The 21,372-nt window shown below is 39.4% G+C and overlaps 1 protein-coding gene across 2 annotated transcripts in view; it reads right to left on the reverse strand.

Annotated features, from left to right (window-relative positions):
* Positions 1–21,372, reverse strand: part of SGPL1 (sphingosine-1-phosphate lyase 1) — a 56,584-nt gene that overhangs the window by 17,310 nt on the left and 17,902 nt on the right. The window contains exons 2-6 of one of the 2 annotated variants that reach the window (XM_006099949.3): positions 16,786–16,951; positions 9,243–9,310; positions 7,014–7,161; positions 4,546–4,622; positions 2,786–2,914 (exon numbers count right to left, since the gene is read on the reverse strand). In XM_006099949.3, coding sequence (XP_006100011.1) covers positions 2,786–2,914; positions 4,546–4,622; positions 7,014–7,161; positions 9,243–9,310; positions 16,786–16,951 — 588 coding nt within the window. Of the gene's footprint in view, positions 1–2,785; positions 2,915–4,545; positions 4,623–7,013; positions 7,162–9,242; positions 9,311–10,108; positions 10,213–16,785; positions 16,952–21,372 lie in introns of those variants that run through there. The other variant, XM_023763599.1, reaches the window with a different exon arrangement.

Here is a 21,372-nt window from a genome sequence, read left to right on the forward strand (position 1 = left end):
GGCGAGCACAGTGGCAATGGTGTCAGTCGAACCGGGCTGAGAAGACCCTCCACCCCTAAGTGCATGAATGTCATGCACCAGGCTTCTAGTATAAAATAATTACGTGCAACATATTTATTTATTTATTTAAAATATATTTTATTGATTTTTTACAGAGAGGAAGGGAGAGGGATAGCGAGCCAGAAACATCGATGAGAGAGAAACATCGATCAGCTGCCTCCTGCACACCCCCCACCAGGGATGTGACCGCAACCAAGGTACATGCCCTTGACCGGAATCGAACCCGGGACCCTTCAGTCCACAGGCCAACGCTCTATCACTGAGCCAAACAGGTCAGGGCACGTGCAACATATTTAAATAAACTATAAGCCAAGGACAATAAAGAACCACCAAACAGATTTAAAAAACAAAAGACGAGCTCAGCCCACGTGGCTCAGCTGGTTGAGCGCTGTCCTGTGCACCAAAGGGTTGCTGGTTCAATTCCTGGTTAGGGCACCATCCCTGGTCGGGGCATGTACTAAGGCAACAGATCAAAATCAATCTCTCTCTCCCCCCACCCCCCGCCTCCTTCCTCCTCTGGTGAGGATTGAATGAATGAATGAACAAACCAAATAGAATTCTCAAGAATGAAAAATACAGTAAACAAAATTTAAAAACCCAATAGAAGACTAAAATATAATTAGACACAACTAATAAGGGAATTAATAAAATCCCTGTACTGATCACACAGCTCCAACAATTATCAGCTCATTGCCAGTCTTTTCATCTACCCCAACTGCCCCAGGCATTGCTGCTATTGAGAGTATCAGTTGTTCTAATAGTTACACCTTTATAGGTAGTTTTGTTTTGTTTTTTTCCTGGCTGCTTTAAACCCTGTTTTAGCCTTTCTCAATCTGCCCTTCATGTTTCTTAACTTTGCTTTTGTACTTTCTATTTATTTGTCTCTATGGATTCTTTTTCCAGTTGTTTTAAAATCTGTCTTGTTCCATAAATTTTACTTAGAAACCATGTAAGTATTTTACAGAGTTATAAATGAACCAGGGTTCCTTGCACAAATGGCTGACCCCGGGTCTAGAGCAGAAATGTACAAGATGAACATGGAATAATAAAAATATTTTGTCCAAAAAAAGGGGAAGAATGGAAGCTTTACTAGTAAAAGACTACGTGAGTCATGCAAAAGGACCCAGGAACCGAAATTAGAAAGCTCCCACTGGCCAAAAATGGAGCGATTTGGGCATCAATTTGAGTAACAACTAGAATGGACTGAAACATACATAATTTCCTTATCCACCCTGTTGATAGACATCTGATTTATTTCCACTTTTTAGCTATCATGAACAATGCTGTTATGAATATACATCTATCCTAATACACACATGTCTTTCTAGGATATATCCTGAGTTGGAGAATTTCAGGGTCTTAAGACGTCTATCTTCAACTTTACTGGGTAAGGTCAATCTGTTTTGTGCTTGTCTAACCTTTGGTCTCTTAAAAGACATCGTCTAATGGCACAGGAGAACACTACATACTGTAAGTATATTGTCATCTACCCTCTATGTCACACCGTTCATCAAAATGCCATACGAGAACCCGTTATTGGTCCAGTTTGTAACTATTTTGGAATTATTTTTGGGAAATGAATGCCATGAATACCAGTTCTGTTACCTAGTGGATATTTGAACATGTTGATTTACCATGGTGCCAACATAATAGTAAAATAATACAGCTTACTGGAAAAACACAAAAAGTAACTATTAAAAGTTACTGTTTTTGGATAGGCCCTTCAATAATTAAATTTGCAGACTTTATAATGATTACAAAAGTATCTGATAGGGTGAGCACCTCTAGGTTACCATTGCAGCACACTGGGTAAAATCTAACTCTATGCTGCATAAGCTGAGATTTCATTTTTTCTAGGAAGACAGTATTAGTTTGTAGTAACAAATCTAAACAGAAGTTTATCAATCACAGTTTAGGAAAACTAACAAATCTTTACTGAAAAGAATAGTTGAAACATGTGTGTCTTAAATATAAATGATACCATCTTCCTGTATTCCTAAACCAACTAAATGATATTCGATTTATAGCAAAATCAGAAAGTAAACTTCCAGCTCAATTAAAATGAGAAAGTATAAAAATAAGTCACTACGACACGGTTCAACAAATTATATACGTAAATGGATAGGAAGGTGGGTGGATGGAAGAAAGGGAGGAAGGGAAAGAAGGAAGCAGAGAGCAGATAGGGCAAAATATATTTAGCGAATCCAGGGTGTTCTTTAAACTATTCTGGCAGCTTTATGTAAATGTAAAGTTTTTCAAAGTAAAAAATTGAAGAGAAAGATTATCTAGAAGAATATATGCCAAAATGTTGATACTCTATGAATTACAAAACTACAAGCAGTATTTTTATTTTTATTATTTTTTTAATATATTTTTATTGATTTCAGAGAGGAAGGAAGAGGGAGAGAGAGATAGAAACATCAATGATGAGAGAGAATCATTGACTGGCTGCCTTCTGCACGCCCCCTACTGGGGATCAATCCCGCAACCCAAGCATGTGCCCTTGACTGGAATCGAACCGGGGACCCTTCAGTCCACAGGCCAATGCTCTATCCACTGAGCCAAACTGGCTAGGGCTACAAACAGTATTTTTAAATTGCTGTTAATCTGGATCTTTCTACAATAATCACATATCATTTATGTAATAAAAAAAGGAAAATGTTCTAAATAAATTTTCCTATTTTAAGCTAAAAAAAAATACTGGATGCCACCTGCATATACTTACACATCCACAGGAATCCGGTCCCCCATTGAAAAGGGAACAAGCTATCCTCACAATCTCTGCTTCTATCTTCCGTAGTCCTGGGAAGATATCTGGATGCAGGGGATTACTCCATGCAAAATCTCCATAAGCCTGCAAAGGAATGCAAGCAGATATGAAGCAAGACAATTAAACTGTACAGGACAAACAATCACACACTAAACCAAAATTTCTAGGTATTAGGCACAACATTAGACACTGGAAAATGGTAGACTATGTCCCCCAACCTAAAGAAGATCAAAATACAGTGGAGGAGACACACATGCAAATAAATTATTTTACAATGTGGTAGGAGAGGAAGTATAAATGTGGTTAAAAGCACAGACTACAACGCCAAGCAGACTCAGTTTGAAGGTTAAGCTTTGCCTGTCACTTCTAGCTGTGTAATCTCAGGACAAATAACCTCTGAGGCTCAGTTTTCTCATATGCTAAAAGGGTAATTAAGGTGCTGATCTGATAGGGTTCTGGCGATAAGCAAATAACATAACACATTGCAAAGCACTTAGTAGAGTGTCTGGCACAAAGCAGCTATTGTTCTAAGTGCAATGCCAGATGTGTGTGCGCGCGCGAAGGTAAGGGGCCTTAAAGAGGGAATAATGACCATCCTGAGTGGTCTGGAGGTGTCTGCTGAGTGGAACCTTGAGAGAAATAGGAATGCACATTTACAACAGGTGGAGTGAAGGAGAGAAAAGCAAACAACATAAGAGCAAGGTGTACTCTGTAAAAAGAAAAGGCACCAGGTAGTGTTTACATGGGAAAGTAGTAGGAGTGTTTGCCAAAAGTAGGTGGGAGCTGGCTCATGAAGGGACTTGGTATTTTCTGCCTCATAAGCAGCTTGTATTTTATCCTGTAGATGATAGGAAGCCACAGAAGGATTTTTATTTTTATTTATTTATTTTTTTAAAATATATTTTATTGATTTTTTACAGAATGGAAGAGAGAGGGACAGAGAGCTAGAAACATCGATGAGAGAGAAACATCGACCAGCTGCCTCCTGCACATCTCCTACTGGGGGTGTGCCCGCAACCAACGTACATGCCCCTGACCGGAATCGAACCCGGGACCCTTCAGTCCGCAGGCCGACGCTCTATCCACTGAGCCAAACCGGTTTCGGCAGCCACAGAAGGATTTTTAAACATGGAAATAAGGTCGGAGCATTATGTCAAGATACAGCTGAGCAAAACCTATACTTAGTACGGTATAAGCCGTCTGATTATAATAACCGAACACAAAGATCTCAGAGACCATCAGTCAATGCCGATTTTATATGGCAAAGTGGGATTTCAAAATTAAATCTGACTAGAAATGGAAGATGCTAAAGACAATTCTAAAGTCAACAAAAATGAGAAGTATTTTCATTATAAGTGAAACCACACTCATTCTCAGATCATCTGATTTGAGAGTCAGGTAGTATCAGAAATTATAACCAAGTTTCTCTCCCATGTCTCTTCTTATCAAACAAAATGTGTCTTAATATTAATCTCAAACTCTGGGAATACCTTCCCTGTTAATCTGCCTTCTACACAGGGTGTCAATAGAGCCTGCAAACATAAACAATATTTTACTTTATTACAGACTGAAGATGTCTTTGACAATATTATACGTGTTCACCTGTTTGGGTGAAGAGAAACTTCCTACACTTTAGTTTAATTACAAAATAGACACCAATGAGGTACTATAAACCGGCACAGACCACCGCACTCCCCTCGAGTCCCGGGCATCACCTTCACGAGGAGCTCGGTAAGCTTCTCCTCCCCGCTGTACACCGCTCCGGAGGCTCGCCCTTCCTGCCACATGACGTCTGCAGAGAAAGTTAACATCACTGGGTCAGTAAGCAGAAACTTTTAGGAGGACAGGTAGGGTCTAAAAAGAAGAAATGCAAAGAAAGTCCTTTGAGTACAAAAGAAAAAAAATTTTTGAGTGGAAATCCAAAGGTGTCTTTATATTATATCAAGAAAGAAAAAATCCATTACAGCTACCACAGCAAAATAAAGGTCATCAATTAGTATCAACATATGAAAAAGATACCCACAGCACCTAGTACAATAAAGTCCAATAAGTATGCTGTCCTCTTCCCCAACTGCCTTCTTGCAGCAGAAACATTTCCCTCCGTCTATATATCATTCTATGTTCTCTGCAGGGCTCAGCTTGACCTTGTCAGCAATGCTTCCTTCTTCCTTCCCGCCCTTCCGATCTAGTCCTAGGGGGTGTGGGAACTGTTATGAGCAGAGGTGGCAGAGAAAAAGTGAAATTGCAGTACACAGTCAGGAGGATTGGAGTCAGGGAATTGAATCCATGACTACACAAGCCACAATGAGACAGCTTAGCCTCAGGGCCCCTCCTTCAGACAGAGTCTGGAAACCCACCCAGAATTAGCCACCTGCTTCCAGCAACATCTGCTGCTCCATCCAGGATCAGAACAGTCAACACTGGGGTAAAGCTCACCGGAAAGATTCCTGACCAGAATACAAGGCCCACCTTTCCATCTCCTGCCTGAGGTTCCACATCACACACTGTACGTTATACCAACCAATGTGTGAATGTGGGTGTCTCAGGTCCTTTTGCTACAATATGGCTGTGCCCTGTTGAAAGTGAGTAGTGAGAAAGCTATTACAAAAACATACTACTTAAAGACTGTAGTCATGGGCTCCACAAAACAAAGATCTTCAGCTCCAACAAGAGGGCAGAGGACTGAGTAGTGAATATCCAGACTAATCCCTCAATCTCACCAACCTGCCAAACTCTGCTTTGCTGCCAGCTTGACTTCCCTCTTTCCATAGAGGACCCTGCTCTGTACCAGGTGTATGTTCAGACCAGAGGCTACCAGACTTTCAAAATTAGGATACCTGGTTTCATTTCCTGTTCATTTCCTGCTGCTACAGAGTATACTAGTGGATGGTGACTTAAAAATGGAAGGGAAGGCAGCAGCCAGACCTCATAATCACAGAAACCCTTAATATACAGGTCTCAGAGTGCTAATTCCTGCTTTATATCATCTATAAATCCTGGACGGTACCTAATTTTGTACCAGCCAATGTCAAAAGCTCAACACATTGCATTTAACATTTTTAAATGTATTTTTTATTTTTTAAATAGATTTTTATTGATTTCGGAGAGGAAGGGAGAGGGAGAGATAGAAACATTAATGATGAGAGAGAATCATTGATCAGCTGCCTCCTGCATGCCCCTTACTGGGGATCAAGCCCGCAAAGCTTGTGCCCTTGACTAGAATCAAACCCGGGACCTTTCAGTCCACAGGCTAACACGCTATCCACTGAGCCATACCAGCTAGGACTAAAATGTATTTTTTAAATGCAACATGGTATCCTGGGCTGGGTCCTAGAACATAAAAAAGGACATTAGTGGGAAAACAGGTGAAATCAGAAGAGAATTTGTAGTTCAGTTAATAGAACTGTACCAATGTTAATTTTTTAGTTTTGATGAATGTTATTTTAAATGTTAAAATCAGGAGAAGCTGGATAAGGGATAGATGGGAAATCTCTGTATTATCTTTGCAAATTTTCTATAAATTATCCTAAACTAAAAAGCCTACTTAAAAAGGTATTCATAATATGACTTTAATGTGAAACAAACATGCATTTGTGTTAATAATTAACATTTATTGAGCACTTACTATATACCAGGGTATTATACATTTACATGTATAATCTTATTCAATCTCTATAATCATCCTTTCAAATCAGTATTCCCATTCCCATTGCAGAGAGACAGAAGTTGAAGCACAGAGAAATTAAGTAAGTCACTCATTTTTATTACACATATCTTTTCAAAGAACAAATGAATCTGTTTTTCTCAGGCTTACAAAAGGAAACGGAACCAAGTTCCACTGTCTGAGATTTGTTTGTTTTATGGATGAAGATGAATCTAAATATAAATTTTAAAATATGAAAGTCAACATTTGAGACAGGCCCTTCTGAGCATTTACATATCTGGATGAACCTTTCTGTTCTTTTCTTGCACATGTGAGGGAGAGGGTGAGACTGAGTGTGTGTCTGAGAGAGAGAGAGGGTGAGACTGGAAGTGTGTGTGTGTGTGTATGTGTGTGAAAGAGAGAGAGAGAGAGAGAGAGAGAGAGAGATGGCAGGATGAATTGTTCTTAACTTCACACACATTAACTGGCCGCCCAGCTAGGTTACTGAAGTAGGTAGCATGCATGTGCAGAGAATCATACCCATAGAGCTGTACTCCTTGAGCTTCTCCAGAACTTCAGACGAGCTCAGACCTTGAGAGGGCAGAACCTTCACATACTCCTTGTCCACTTTCAGAAATGACATGTTCTTGCTAATATCATCCTTGACCTTGTTCAACTCATCTTGGATCTCCAAAGGTAAGAAAGACAAAGTTAACAAGGAGGTGGAAGAATACAGTATAGAGAAGAACCAGTTGTGACACTAAGTCAACTGCCAAAGGCTGGGCACCACACAAATACTACAGAAAAAGGAGGGTACTTTTTTCTTAAAGAGAGATGATGACAGTTTGTGCAACTACTTTCTGGCATGTGCAACAGTTTCTTAGAAATCTGAAAAGTTGACTTTTTCTCTGAAGGTCAAAGATGCACTCGGTCCTCACCCCCCAACCCCCTCCCCACCCCACCATGTCAACATCACCACCTGCTTTACTTGGTTTGCATTTGCTAATGTCAGCACTTCTTTGAGGGCAACATTTGGACCTTGTTCCTGCCCTGGCAGCAGCTAGTGTGTCCGCTAAAGAAACAAAGGTAGAGCCACGAACAGTCACCAGAAAACGGGCCAAGCAGCAGTAAAACGGACTCTGGTGCATGTCCAAGTGATGTACTCCTTCAAAAGACAGGTACAGAGCACAGGAGGCTTCTGGAGGCCCTGCACACCTCCCCCCACATAAGCTCAAGCCACCCTGGGAAGTGCCAGGAAGACAGCGTTCTATCCCCTCAGGCTGGCCACAGCTTGTAACCAAAGTGCTCACTCAAAATAAATAACTTGTCTCTGAGCCTCAAAATCTGCTTCTAAAATATGAAAGGTGATTCATTATATAGTTTCTAAGCCCCTTCCAATTCTGTTAGTTCATAAATCTGAGAATAGGTTCTGAAACCCTAGCACTGTCTCAAAATCTGAAATTGAAAGAGAAAAAACATGAAGAAAAATCAGGGCAGGAAAAATATAGGAACTGAAAAGGGGAAATGCTATTATCCTTAATGAGCCAGTCCGTCCATTATATCTTCCCTCTTCCCTGACCCCTTATTCTATAAGGACCAAAGCAGATTTAATTTGGGGGCTTAATGTAATTGGAAGTAAAATAAAAGCCTATGTATCTACTCTGATGCCCTATCTCCACCCCAGTTATTACTTCTACTTCCCCACAGGAAATGAACTTGATAACACATAGTTGGGAGTGTTTATATAGTGCTCTGAATGGATTTCAGTTAAAGGCTAAAGATAACTGACATCATTGCTGGTCTGGCCAGAAAAGGGAATTGAAAGCCAAAAATAAAAGAAAGATTGATGAGAAGCTGAGGTGAAGGGCAGGATACGGGAGGAGATGAAGACATCAAGAACTCATTTGCTTCCTTAAAGCTTGCAATGGGGCCTGCCCTGTTTATCTTCATCTGTGATAAAAAGGAAGGGTACAGAGGTGACTATTTTATCCTCAGTGAGGGTGAGGGCAGAGAAAATACAATAAAGGGAACATACTAGACTATGGATAGGTACAAAGAGCAAGAGAATAGCTCTGTTATCGAAGTTTCTAAACCTGGGATCAGCAAACTACAACCCAAATCTGGCCTACGCCTATTTTTGTAAAGAAAGTTCCCTGGAATACGGCCAGGTTCATTCCTCTACCTATGATCCTGTTGCTGCATTCCCTCTGCAAGGGCAGAGTTGAGGAGTTGTGACACAGTATGGCCTACAAAGCCTAAAATGTTTCATATCCAGCCTTTACAGAGAATTTGCCAACCTTGATCTAAACCACGTAAGCACTCAACCCCCACATAAATAACTACAATCAGCCCAGCAAATATTGCTCCAGAGCATCATGTCACTTCTGTCAAGTTTTCTAATTTCAAATTCTTAACAGACATCTCCTTTCTCCTTTAGTCACATATGTTGCAGAAAAGGTTAAGTAAGGTTTCTCGATCTTGGAGATTCTGACATGTTGAGCCATAATCCTCTGCTGTGTGCAGGGGTGGTCCTGTGCATTGTATGTAGGAAGTTTAAGCAGCATCCCTGGCCACTACCCACTAAATGCGAACAGCATTCCTCTCCAGCTGTGATAACCAAAAATGTCTCCAAACATTATCAAATGTTCCTTGGAGGTGGAGGACACAAACACACCTCCCCTGTGAGAATACCAGGTTCAGTCAATAAAGAGAAAGAGGTATGACCATGGGGGTGGGTAGGGGAGGAAGATCTATACAGATCCCACTTACCTTGCGACCAATAATAGGCATCTTCCTGATGAGCTTAAAGCATTTCTTTTTAAACCTTGACCATAAACCTAAAAGAAACAAATGGTTCTATTATCCATGGATACAACATGCTAGTCATAGTGCACGAACTATTCGGGTATGTCCTCTGCAACCCCATTTGCCCTCAGGTCACAAAGGTAGAGTTTCTTTCCATTAAAAAAAAACTTTTAATTTTTTAAGTAAGTTATATGATTACATGGTTTAAAAAGTAAAAAATAAATAAATGTATGCACACAGAGTTAAAAGTTTCTCATCTACCCCCAGACCTCATCCTACCCCCACGAAAACACTGCTACTAGCTTCTAAAATACCCTTCTAGAATTTCTTTATGCATATACAAGCAAGAATAAAGATCTATTCTTATTTGTCTCTATTTTTACACAAAAGGTAGCAAGCATATTCTAGCACTGTACTAGAACTTCTTCTACTTAGAAATATTTTCCTCTAGCCTGTGTTGCTCAGTGGTTGAGCATCAACCTATGAATCAGGAGGTCAGGACACATCTCCAGTCAGGGCACATCCCCAGTAAGGGGGGGGGGGGGGTGTAGGAGGCAGCCAATCAATGATTTTCTCTTTCATCATTGATGTTTCTCTCTCTCCCTCTACCTTCCTCTCTGAAATCAATAAAAATATTTTTTCTTAAAGATTGGTGCTACCTCACTCATTTTTTATAGCTGTAGAGTATTTCATTATATGTATTGCCATAATTTACTTAACCTGCCCCTTCCTGATGGACACTTAGGTTGTTTCTAGTATTTGCTATTACAAACCATGCTAAAATAAACTTTATAACACATACCGTACTCCATACATACAAGAATACCTACATAGGATAAATTCCCAGAAACAGGACTGCTTGGTCAAATGACATATGTATTCCAGAATTTTCTAGCTTCTCGAGGTTTACAGAGGTCCAACATTTCTCTTTCCTCTCTGAAAACAAATGACCAATGCTTGCTTTTTTTTCAGGATCTAGACTCGTCTCTCATTCAACATATATCCTAACAACATTTTCTGGACCTAAAAAGGCCTTCAATATCATTATATCAATCAGACTCCATTCTGTTGGCCAGTACATAAGGCAAATATGGAATTCTGATCCTGTTAATGACAATAATTATAAATACATGGCATCAAAATAGACTATTCTACCTTTAATGAATTCACATTCACTATATCTAATTGACTGACAACAAGATTTTGAGGTTGGCACAGGAGGTACTACATACTATCCAAAGGCAACAATGGGTGAAAGCATTAATAACTTCCTCAAGGCCACAGATCAAATTGGTGATGGAGCAGGGATTTAAGTGAAGTCTTTGTTTTTCTAGTCCGAGACTCCCAGGACTCTATGCTGCTTCAAATGCACAACAGAAATGTTCAGTTACCCCAAATGTGTATAAGGAATCTATACTGAGCTTTCATACAGGGCATGAACTGAACATGAACTTTTACTGCATTGCTAGGAGATCTGGGCATTCCAACTTCTCTGGCCACAAGGAGTGTGCTCTCAACAACAGAATGTGTGTGTACCTTCTTTTAGTCATTATATAAAGTCTTGCATCTTGCTGTTTTTGTTTATGTTGCATCCCTGTCTTTCCACCTCACTCTATGGTTAACTCTCTATAAATGACTGGGACAAAAGCCGGTAGTTAAGACACAGACTGAATAAGAAGACAAAAGGACTAAAACCTCTTACCTGTAGTTACTTTTCTGTTTACATTTTGAAGTATTTCCTTTCAGTCCCATGTTCTACACATTGTAATATGTAACTGAGATCTTATTGTATATAAAATATTGTATACTCATCTCACTTAAAGCATTTTCTACATTAATAAAAATAGTCCATCAAATGAGCATAACTTAGTATTGGATATTTAAACTGCTTGTTATTTGACTATAGTTGACCCTTGAACAACATAGGTTTGAACTGAATGGGTCTGCTTATATGCAGATTTTTTAAAATAAATATATAGCACTCTGAATCCCCAGATTTCCAATCTGCTGTGAATCACAAACAGTACTTTTGATCACAGTTGGGAAATCTGCAGCTGAGGAGGACTAACTACATGCATTGTTCTAGGCCAGTAATGGCGAACCTTTTGAGCTCGGCATGTCAGCATTTTGAAAAACCCTAACTTAACTCTGGTGCCGTGTCACATATAGAAATTTTTTGATATTTGCAACCATAGTAAAACAAAGATTTATATTTTTGATATTTATTTTATATATTTAAATGCCATTTAACAAAGAAAAATCAACCAAAAAAATGAGTTCGCGTGTCACCTCTGACACGCGTGTCATAGGTTCGCCATCACTGTTCTAGGCCATCTATAATAATAAAAGCGTAATATGCAAATCGACCGAACTGCCAAACAGTGGAACGACCATCCGGACGACCTTCCGGACGAAGCTGGGGTTGCAAGGGCCGAGGGAGGTGGGGCTGTGAGGGCCGAGACCCTTGCACGAATTTTGTGCATCGGGCCTCTAGTTTTATATAAGGGACCTGAGCATCCACTAATTCTGGTATCCGTGGGGAGTCCTGGGACTAATTGCCTGAAGATAGTGAGGGACTGTAGTTAAGTTTTGGGGGAATCAAAAGTTATACATGGGCCCTAGCTGGTGTGCTCAATGGTTAGAGCGCTGGCCTGCTCAATGAAGGGTCTCAGGTTTGATTCCTGATCAAGGGCATGTATCTGGGTTGCAGATTTGATCCTAGAGGCAACTAATCTAAGTGTCTCTCTCTCTGTCTTTCACCCCCTCCCACTCATCCCTCCCTCCCTTCCACTCTCTCTAAAAAGCAATGGAAATAATATCCTCAGGTGCAGATTAACAAAACAAAAAAAATGTTACACATGGATTTTCGACTGTGCAGGGGTCAGTCCCCCTAATCCCATGTTGTTCAAGTGTCAACTGTACCTCTAGCCATGTTAAAGCTGTAAAGCTGTAAAGATTCAGAACCACTTGCTTATTTCATAAATGAAGTAGTAATTAATGAGGTGGAAAGAGTTCCACAAATTAGCAAACTGATTCAGGTGTCCAAAAGTATAGTAATGTGACTAGGTAGAGAAGAAAGAATAGACTAATTTGGTGAAAGGTGAAATAAAATGGTACAGGGTAAAAAGAACAGAATACAGGATCAGAGATGGAGACATTAAAATGAGAAGACCATGTGGTCACTATCGAAAAAGATGATCTCGAAAGTAAAAGTCCCCAGAAGTACAGAAAGAGAAGTAATTAGAATACGTTAAGGTAATAAAATAGAAAATGTCAATGTAAGAAAATCAATGCATGGCTCTTTACAGTTTACAAATTCCTTCCACACAAATTATGCCACTCAATCCTCATATTATCCTATGATTAGGTAAGGCAGGTATTTATATACTCAATTTATTGTGAGAAAACAGGCTACGAGAACTTAAGGGTGTTGTCAGGGCTAGAAACTGGGAGAGTTGATCACACCCTCCTACCACATAACTGATTTCTGTTGATGAACTACTGACAATCAGTTAAAGGCAGCATCAAGTGGTAAGAATTTGAGCAGATAATGACACAACATAAAGAAGGAAGAGAGAACACCTTAGAGAGCTGCTACCCCTGCCCATCCTCCCACCGGTTCCTGCTGCTGCTTGTTCTTATCTACCCTGGCATCCATTCTGTGTTCTAGAATTACCCTTTCCCTCAGAAAAGTATTCAGAGTTTCAATATTAGCAAAGTTTAACACTAGTCCAGACTTTAGACTCCTCTAGGGCAATATACTAAAAATAACTTGATTGTTCAGTGATATGTAGAATACTTCTCTACATGAGCAAGTTTCTGGAAAAAAAAAAGGCATTGCTGTCAAAATGATCTCCAATGTCTGGAGGGAAGACAAATATTTTTATGTGTGTAAAATCTAAGTTGGAAGTTACAAAACAAGAAGTGTGCTGTGTGTGTATATATGCATAAAACTATGAAATTGCCAACATTCAACAATTTTTGACCTACAGAAACTACATTTTGTATGGATATATAATATAGACACATAAACAGTGGTTAGATCTAGGTAGCAAAATTTTAATTTTCTTATGATGGCTTATCTATGTCTGATTTTCTACAATGAACATATGCTACTTCTGTAATAATACAAAATATTAAAAATAAAACAACTGAAATGGCTTGAATTGAGTTCACAAAGATCTAGGTGCACCCGGCTACTATGAATTTTCTCATAGAATGCTTCGAGGCCAGCACATTCTTTTTGGAACACTAAAGGCAGTAAGTACCAAGACCTAGGATGCTCTGCTTCTACCAGTTAAGCAAAATGCACATGAGCACTGTGGGCTGCAGAACTGGAAATAGAAGTAAACGCCTAAAGCTAATACGAATTATAGCAAAGGAATACAAATCTCTAACCTTGTCTGTTTTTACAAATGCACCACCTTAAAAGGAAAAGTATATAGAATAGTGGCTATCAGGAGCTGGGGAGAGGAGGGTATGGGGAGCAATTGTTTAATGGGGACAGAGTTTCCGTTTAGGATGATGAAAAAGCTCTAAAGAGGAATGGTAATGATGGGTGCACAACATTGTGAATGTAATACCCCTGAAATGTACATTTTTAAAATGGGGAAAATGGGAAATGTTATCTTATGTATGTATATCTTATTATCTATATATATAAAAGCCTAAGCAACCGGCCGACCAGCTGACTGGCCGGTAGCTATGATGCACACTGACCACCATGGGGCAGACGCTCAACACAGGAGCTGTTGAGCAACAGCAACTTTGCAGAGTGCCCTCTCGAACTCCGGGACCCCTTGGGGAATGTCGGACTGCTGGTTTCGGCCCTTTCCCCGCTGGCCAGGCCGAGGGATCAATGAAACAAAACAGAGAACCCAGAAATTGACTTAAGCCATATGCTCAATTAATATTTGACAGAGGAGGCAAGAGCATACAATGGAGTAAAGACAGTCTCTTCAATAAATGGTGCTGGGATAATTGGACAGGTACTTGTAAAAAAATGAAACTAGACCACCAATTTATACCTTACACAATAATAAACTCAAAATGGATAAAAGACTAAATGGAAGTGGTAAAACCATAAAACTCCTAGAAGAAATCATAGACAGCAAAATATCAGACATCTCATGGAGAATTTTCACCAATATATCACCTAGGACAAGAAAAACAAAGGAAAAAACAAAACAAAACAAATGGGATTACAGCAAACTAAAAAGCTTCTGCACAGCAAAAGAAACCAGCATCAAAATGAAAAGGGAACCCATTGTATGGGAGAATACATTTGCCAATGATACATCTGATAAGGGCTTAATTTCCAAAATATATAAAGTACTCATACAACTCAACAAAAGGAAGACAACCCAGTTAAAAAATGGGCAGAAGACCTGAATAGACGTTTCTCCAAAGAGGACAGACATGCAGATGGCCAAGAGACATATGAAAAAATGCTCAGTCACTAATCATTAGAGAGATGCAAATTAAAACAACAATGAGGTACCACCTCACACCTGCCAGAATCTCTATCATCAGTAAATCAACAAACAACAAGTACTGGCTAGGATGCGAAGAAAAAGGAACCCAAGTACACTGTTGGAGGGAATGCAGACTGGTACAACCACAATGGAAAACAGTGTGGACTTTCCTCAAAAAATTAAAAATGGAACTGCCATTAGACCCAATGATACCATTGCTCGGAATATATCCCAAGAAACCAGAAACACCAATCAGAAATAATATATGCACCCCTATGTTCACAGCAGCGTTATTTACAATAGCTAAGATTTGGAAACAGCCAAGTGCCCATCAGTAGATGATTTAAAAACTGTGGTACATTCACACCATGGAATATTATGCAACTGTAAAAAATAAGGATCTCTTACCTTTTGAGACAGCATGGAGGGAACCTGAAGAGTATTATACTTAAGCAAAATAAGCCAGTCAGAGAAAGACAAGTATCACATGATCTCAGTTATATGTGAAATCTAATGAACAAAATAAACTGATGAACAGAAAAGATCCAGAGACATTGAAACATACAACAGACAGACATATTTCAAAGGGTGTGGGGGAGGCAGGGGGAAAGCAGGAAGAGATGAACCAATGAACTTATATGCATATATACATAGCCCAGGGACAGAAAATAGTGTGGGGAAGGCCTGGGTGGAGGGGGTTTATGGGGGTAAAAAGGGAAACATCTGTAATACTTTCAACAATAAAGATAAACTTAAAAAAAAAAAAAGGTTCCCAGAAAGGAATAAGCCTGAGCAAAAAGACAAGGTCTGTGTCCATTTCCAAACCACAGAGCAGATACAGCCTGGGACTAGCACAAGTACAGGCACTAACAGGGTTAGTCTATCTACGTTTTCAGAGTTTGAGAAAAGCCTGCAAAGACTAGGAACAGAAACTGAGGACTGGGTGTTTAAAGCTGGAGTGAACTAATTTTACTATGCAATGTTACAGAATGGATCAATGGCTATTTGCATGATAGAAATAAAACAGAATCTAGCTTCTAATTTGATTTTCCTGGGGGGAGAGAAAGAAAAGCAGAAAAAATAGTTAAAGAGCCCCTTCAAACAAATGTGATCAGGGAAAAAGATAGTTGTTGAAATTTTAGACATATGAGAAATTCCTTCAATGTTAATGGTTTCTTATCCCAAGGAAGTTAACTGGGATACCCTAATAAGGGTAGGAAAGGGATTCAGGAGTGCTACAGAACACCCACCACCACTCCTACCATTTACTTCCCAAGCACAAAGTTCAGGGGAAAATAATTAACAAGGAGGAAATATGTAATCAGGTTGGGGTGTTTTTTTTTGGGGGGGGGGGTGGCGGGGAGGGTAAGTAGGACCTTAGGAAGGATGTAGGATTTACAAACTGATGGCTAAAAGACTTCTCATCTTCTAAACTCTAGAGAAGTGGCTTCCTCTTTCTTCCCCATATCAATTAGCTCCCTGAGGCACTACCCAGGAAGCTCAAAGTGCACTGTCTCCTGATATCAGAAGGTCAAGTCCAAGAGACAGGGCCCTCTATCACTTATTTAGATATCCCCAGAGCCTAGCACAATGCCTGGTACACAGCAGACACTGAAATGATCATTGCATGGGTGCTGTTTCAATTTCACCTAATCTTGAAAGGATGGCCTAAAATTAAAGTAATGATTCCTACTTTGGGAGGTCCAGGTGGCACGATTACGTTCTAGACAAGAAACTAAAACTGAAGAAGATTTAAGCCGCACTCAGATATCTGTGATCCTTACAATGACTAATTTCTTACGAGTTTTTATGTAAGTTGCAAATCCAGAAAAATCAACATACTAGTAAGCAGTAATAGTTACACAAGATTCCTATTATAATAAGACTTTGCCAATCAGAAGACAATGTCCCACTTCCCATTAAATTTTAAAAACCAGAACAAAACTAAAAGGCAAGGAATCAGTCATCATCACTGTGAGTTTCAAAGCTAGTGAACCTCCACTGTTTCTTTACAGAGAGGACAGTATACTTACTCTCCGGTTGGAAGACAAATTCATATACCCAGACTATCAGCAGGGTCCACACGACACTCCATGCAATTAGCTGCCAGGGCTCATATTTGGTGCAATGACCATTTACGTAATTCTTGGCCTTTGTGGAATATACTTCCAAAATCTCGAAGTAGGGCTCAAAGGCCTTCTAGAAATACAAGAGAAAAAAAAAGAAATATTATATTCAGAGAGAGAAAGGAAAAGTCTGTTCCTAGTTTTTCTTCAACTCTCATCTTTCAAGGGCAAGGACATAATCTGGCCCTACCCCAGCAATAATCTTATCACCAAAAGCTCCTGCTCCTTTTACTCCGGTGAACACTGCCCCTCTATAAGTCCTGTGGACTTTGACAAGATTTCTGATCTTCTATCTATTCTGTAAAATAAAAGGATAAGCTAGATCATCATTTCAGCTCTAAAGCTTCAGCCTGACTACAGTATTCACTGTCTCACTCAACTCAAACATTCATTCTCAATATGGATGTCTTTCTCCTCTTCTCAACTTTATCTGAATTTCTCCCACCTTCTGTCCAGGATTTGGCAAACTGTTGCTGTAAAAGGCCAGAATAAGTACTGTGGGCATCGCAGGCCAAAAAGTGTCTGTTATAGCTATGCAGCTCTGCTGTTGTAGCACAAATGCAGTCAGACAGTGGGTACACAAAAGAACGTGGCTGTGTTCCAACAATATTTAATTACAGATGCTAAAATCTGAATTTCATATCATTACACATAGCACCAAATATTCTCTTTATAAAAACAATTTTTGAAATGTAAAATATCATTCTTAGCTCATAGGCTGTACAAAAATGGATAGCAGGTCTGATTTGGCCCACAGACCATAGACTACAATCTCTGCTCTAAGGCCCTATTTGACTAAAAACTCTGGGGGCCAGGGACATATCTTAACACTATGTGCATCACTCACAAATTAGAAAAAAGCCCTCTCATCTGAAATTTACCAGAATAGCCTATTCATGAGAATACACCTCTCTCTTTAAATTCTCAAGTACCCATTTGTGCCTCTACACCAGGAGTGGGAACGTCAATTATTTGGTCTGGCCCTGCCAAGGCATTAGGGGTGAGTTAATTAAATGTTTGACCAAGTATAGCAGGCTAATTTTTAAGTTGATAATTTTGTATGGCCCGCAAATGATGTTATAAATATCCAAGTGGCCCTTGGCAGAATAAAGGTTCCCCATCCCAGCTCTACACAGAGCTTATCACAAATCACCTTGCAGTCTACTCATCTGTTTCTTATCTCCCTGACTACATGGTTAGTCCTTGAAGACAGATCTTAGTCATATTTACAAGCCCCTGTGTGCCCTATACAAAGTAAGTTAATCTGATAGTTTGTTATTCATTCACTTACTCAACATTTATTAAGCATCTCCAATGTTTAAGGCATTAAGCTGGGGGAGCATTTAGGTAAGTATCACAGGTGCCTGCCCTTACTGAGCTTATACTCTAATGGGAGAGGTATGTGTGTGTGAGTGTGCATGCCTACACATACATGCATACACAAGTGCACACATATATAAACAAATAATTAAAACTCTTCAGCATAGCCCAGCTGGTGTGGCTCAGTGGTTGAGCATCAACTGATTCCCAGTCAGGGCATATGCCCAGGTTGTGGGCTCGATCCCCAAGTGTGGCAGCCAATCTATGATTCTCTGTCATCACTGATGTCTCTTTCTCTCTCTCCCTCTCTCTCTCCCACTTCCTCTCCCTCTCCCCCTCCCCCTCTCTCTTCCTCTCTGAAATCAATAAAAAATAAATTTAAAAAAAACTCTTCACCATAAACACTATAAAAAGAATGCAAGTGAGGTGCTAAGAGAGACCACTGAGAAGGCCTATCTAGGGGAAGATATGACAGAAGATAAAATCTAACCAGGTTAAAAAGGTAAAAGAATGACCAAAGAAAATTACCCAGGCAAAAAACATTAAAAAAAAAAAAAGCCATAGGAGGAAGAGAGAAAAGTAGCTGCAAATGCATAAAAGAAATCTGGGAATAGCAAAAAGTTTATGTGTTAGGAGGGTAAGCTAGATGAAGGCAGGGATCCTATCTGTCTTACCAGGTACTAAATCCGCAGCATATAGAGACTGCCCAGCACACAATTTGTACTGAATAAAAACTAGGACAGTGGCTGACAGTAAATGAGTAAATATGTCAATTAGAGCACTGAGGCAGAAATACACTAAGTCCAGATTACCAATGATCCTTTAAAAAAAAAAAAAAAGGCATGGAAAGTGGGAGTATAAATCGATAGGCACTTTTTGTAATGTGAGTTGCCAGTGTCAACTGTCAACATTCATTCATTTTGACCCAGAAATCCCACTTTTTGGCATCTTGCACATGTTTATGGACACTCACTTCAGTATTCTCTGTAACAAAGGGAAAAATGGAAATAACAAAAATGTTCATTCATAAAGGAATGGCTAAATAAACTATAATAAACACTTTTTTTAATCCTCACCTGAGACTGTATTTTTTATTGAGTTTAGAGAGAGAGGAAGAGGGCGAGAGACAGGAGAGACAGGAGAGACAGAGAGAAAGAGAAAAAAACATCGATGTAAGAGAAACATTGATCAGTTGCCTCCCGTATGCACCCCAATGGGGGATCAAACCCACAACCTAGGTATACACCCTGACCAGGAATCAAACCCGAAACCTTCTGGTGTAGGGATGATGCTCCAACCAACTGAGCCACCTGACCAGGACTATACACATTTTAATGCAGCATTAAAAAGAAGATAGATCTGAATGAACTACATGGAAAAATTTCCAGAATATAATGTTGAGTAAAAATAAAGCAAACTGTAAAACAACAAAAACAAAAATAAAAGTCATGTGTTGTTAATCAGAAAAGTAATTTTAAAAAAAGATAACTGACTGAGAGCTAAAAAGGAGGAGGACAGAGATTAGAAATGAAAATTTTAGTTTAAAGGGATTATTGAAACAGTCCAGGAGAAAAATAAACTGGGCTTGACCTTAAACAGTAAAACATTGGGGACAAAAAGCAGTATGGATTTGAAAAACATTTTTGGTAGTGAAGCAAACAGGGTTTTATAACTTATTAGACATAGAAAGTATGGAGTGGAAAGGGTACAAATAATTCCAAGTTCAAGTTTGAGAAACTGAGTAAAAGAACAGGAGGGGAAGTAGAAGGAGGAGGAGAGATTTTGAGAAAAAGATAATGATATTTCCTGTTGAACATCTACCAATGTTCTAATAGGTACATGAAAGCTTAGAAGGAGACAGCGCTCAACAAATGTTTGTTAAAAACATTTATGCCCTTAGCAATTAGGCTGCGGCATAAGGTCATTAACTTTAGTCAAGTACTGGGTTCCCTAGAGGGCTATCCATGGAAACATGGCTTATCTACAACCTCCTCTTAAGTTCTTGGTGACCATTCCCCAGAGCCCATTGTTGCTATCAACAACCTCAAATCTGCACACCAGTGGCAGTGGCAGTGGCAGTCAAGACCTGAGGAAAGACCAGAGGAGTCCATCATCATCAAACATGTCGTAATTTCCATCATTATAAAGAATCTTGTGGTGAAAGCTGTGATCAAACCAAATGGTTTAATAGTGTGGATGAATGGGATGATGGAACAACAATCATTCAGATCAGATTTTCCTCTGGTGATATAGTTCCTAATTTACCCAGAGAACAGAGGTTATTGCCAATGTCAAAAGTTGACTGTAGATATTATCACTCTTCACAGCACTGAACAATAAAGCAATATAACTAATATTAGGGAGAGGTCAAAGAATCAGCAAATGCAAACTAATTTAATTTTTAAGCCTATTAAGATATGAAGGCATTCCTTGCTAAAATCTATAAAATTATATTTGGCAAGAATACATATATATGTAATTGCTACAAGAATATAATGGGAGTCCTTGAATTCAAAGTCTTTAACAGGAGATATAATTCTAATTTCTCTTACTCCAAAGACAGAATGATACTGTACTTAGATGGATCCTAGCAAGCTTTTTGAGCATGAACTAGTTGGTCACAGAAATTACATCTCCTGGCCTCATTCCAAGATCCTTCTTGGTTACTACAAACAACCTAGGCTCAGTCCCCAATGAATTGAAGCACCTCATAGTGCTGACATGTCATTGCATTATAGGGCTCTGTGGGGTAATGTATGCTCTCTCCTTGGAGAAAAAAAATGAGGCAGTTCCTTGGGGCCTTGCAAACAGCACAAACCCCAGGATGGGTCCTGATGCAATACTCCAGCCATGTGGGAAGCAACAACCTAAATGTTGAAGGGACCTTTGGAGATCAAACAGAGACCCCAACCTGAAACAACATGCCTAACCTTATACAGACAGGCTATATCAGAGCACAGACTAGGAACCCAGGCCTGCTGACTTACTACTCAGTACTCTTCCAAGTCTTTATTTTCAGTGTTCATAGGCAAAGAACACATTATGATCCAGTGCCACTCTAAGAGTTTTCTTTGCACAATGTTATGTTCTCGTGTAACTCCTAGCAAATTATTTCACCAACCTGTGTCTCCAATTCTTTATCTAGAAGGAACACAAAATAATCATTTCAAAATA

The sequence above is a fragment of the Myotis lucifugus genome, unplaced genomic scaffold (assembly GCF_000147115.1).
Source record: "Myotis lucifugus unplaced genomic scaffold, Myoluc2.0 scaffold_292, whole genome shotgun sequence".
Classification (NCBI taxonomy): domain Eukaryota; kingdom Metazoa; phylum Chordata; class Mammalia; order Chiroptera; family Vespertilionidae; genus Myotis; species Myotis lucifugus.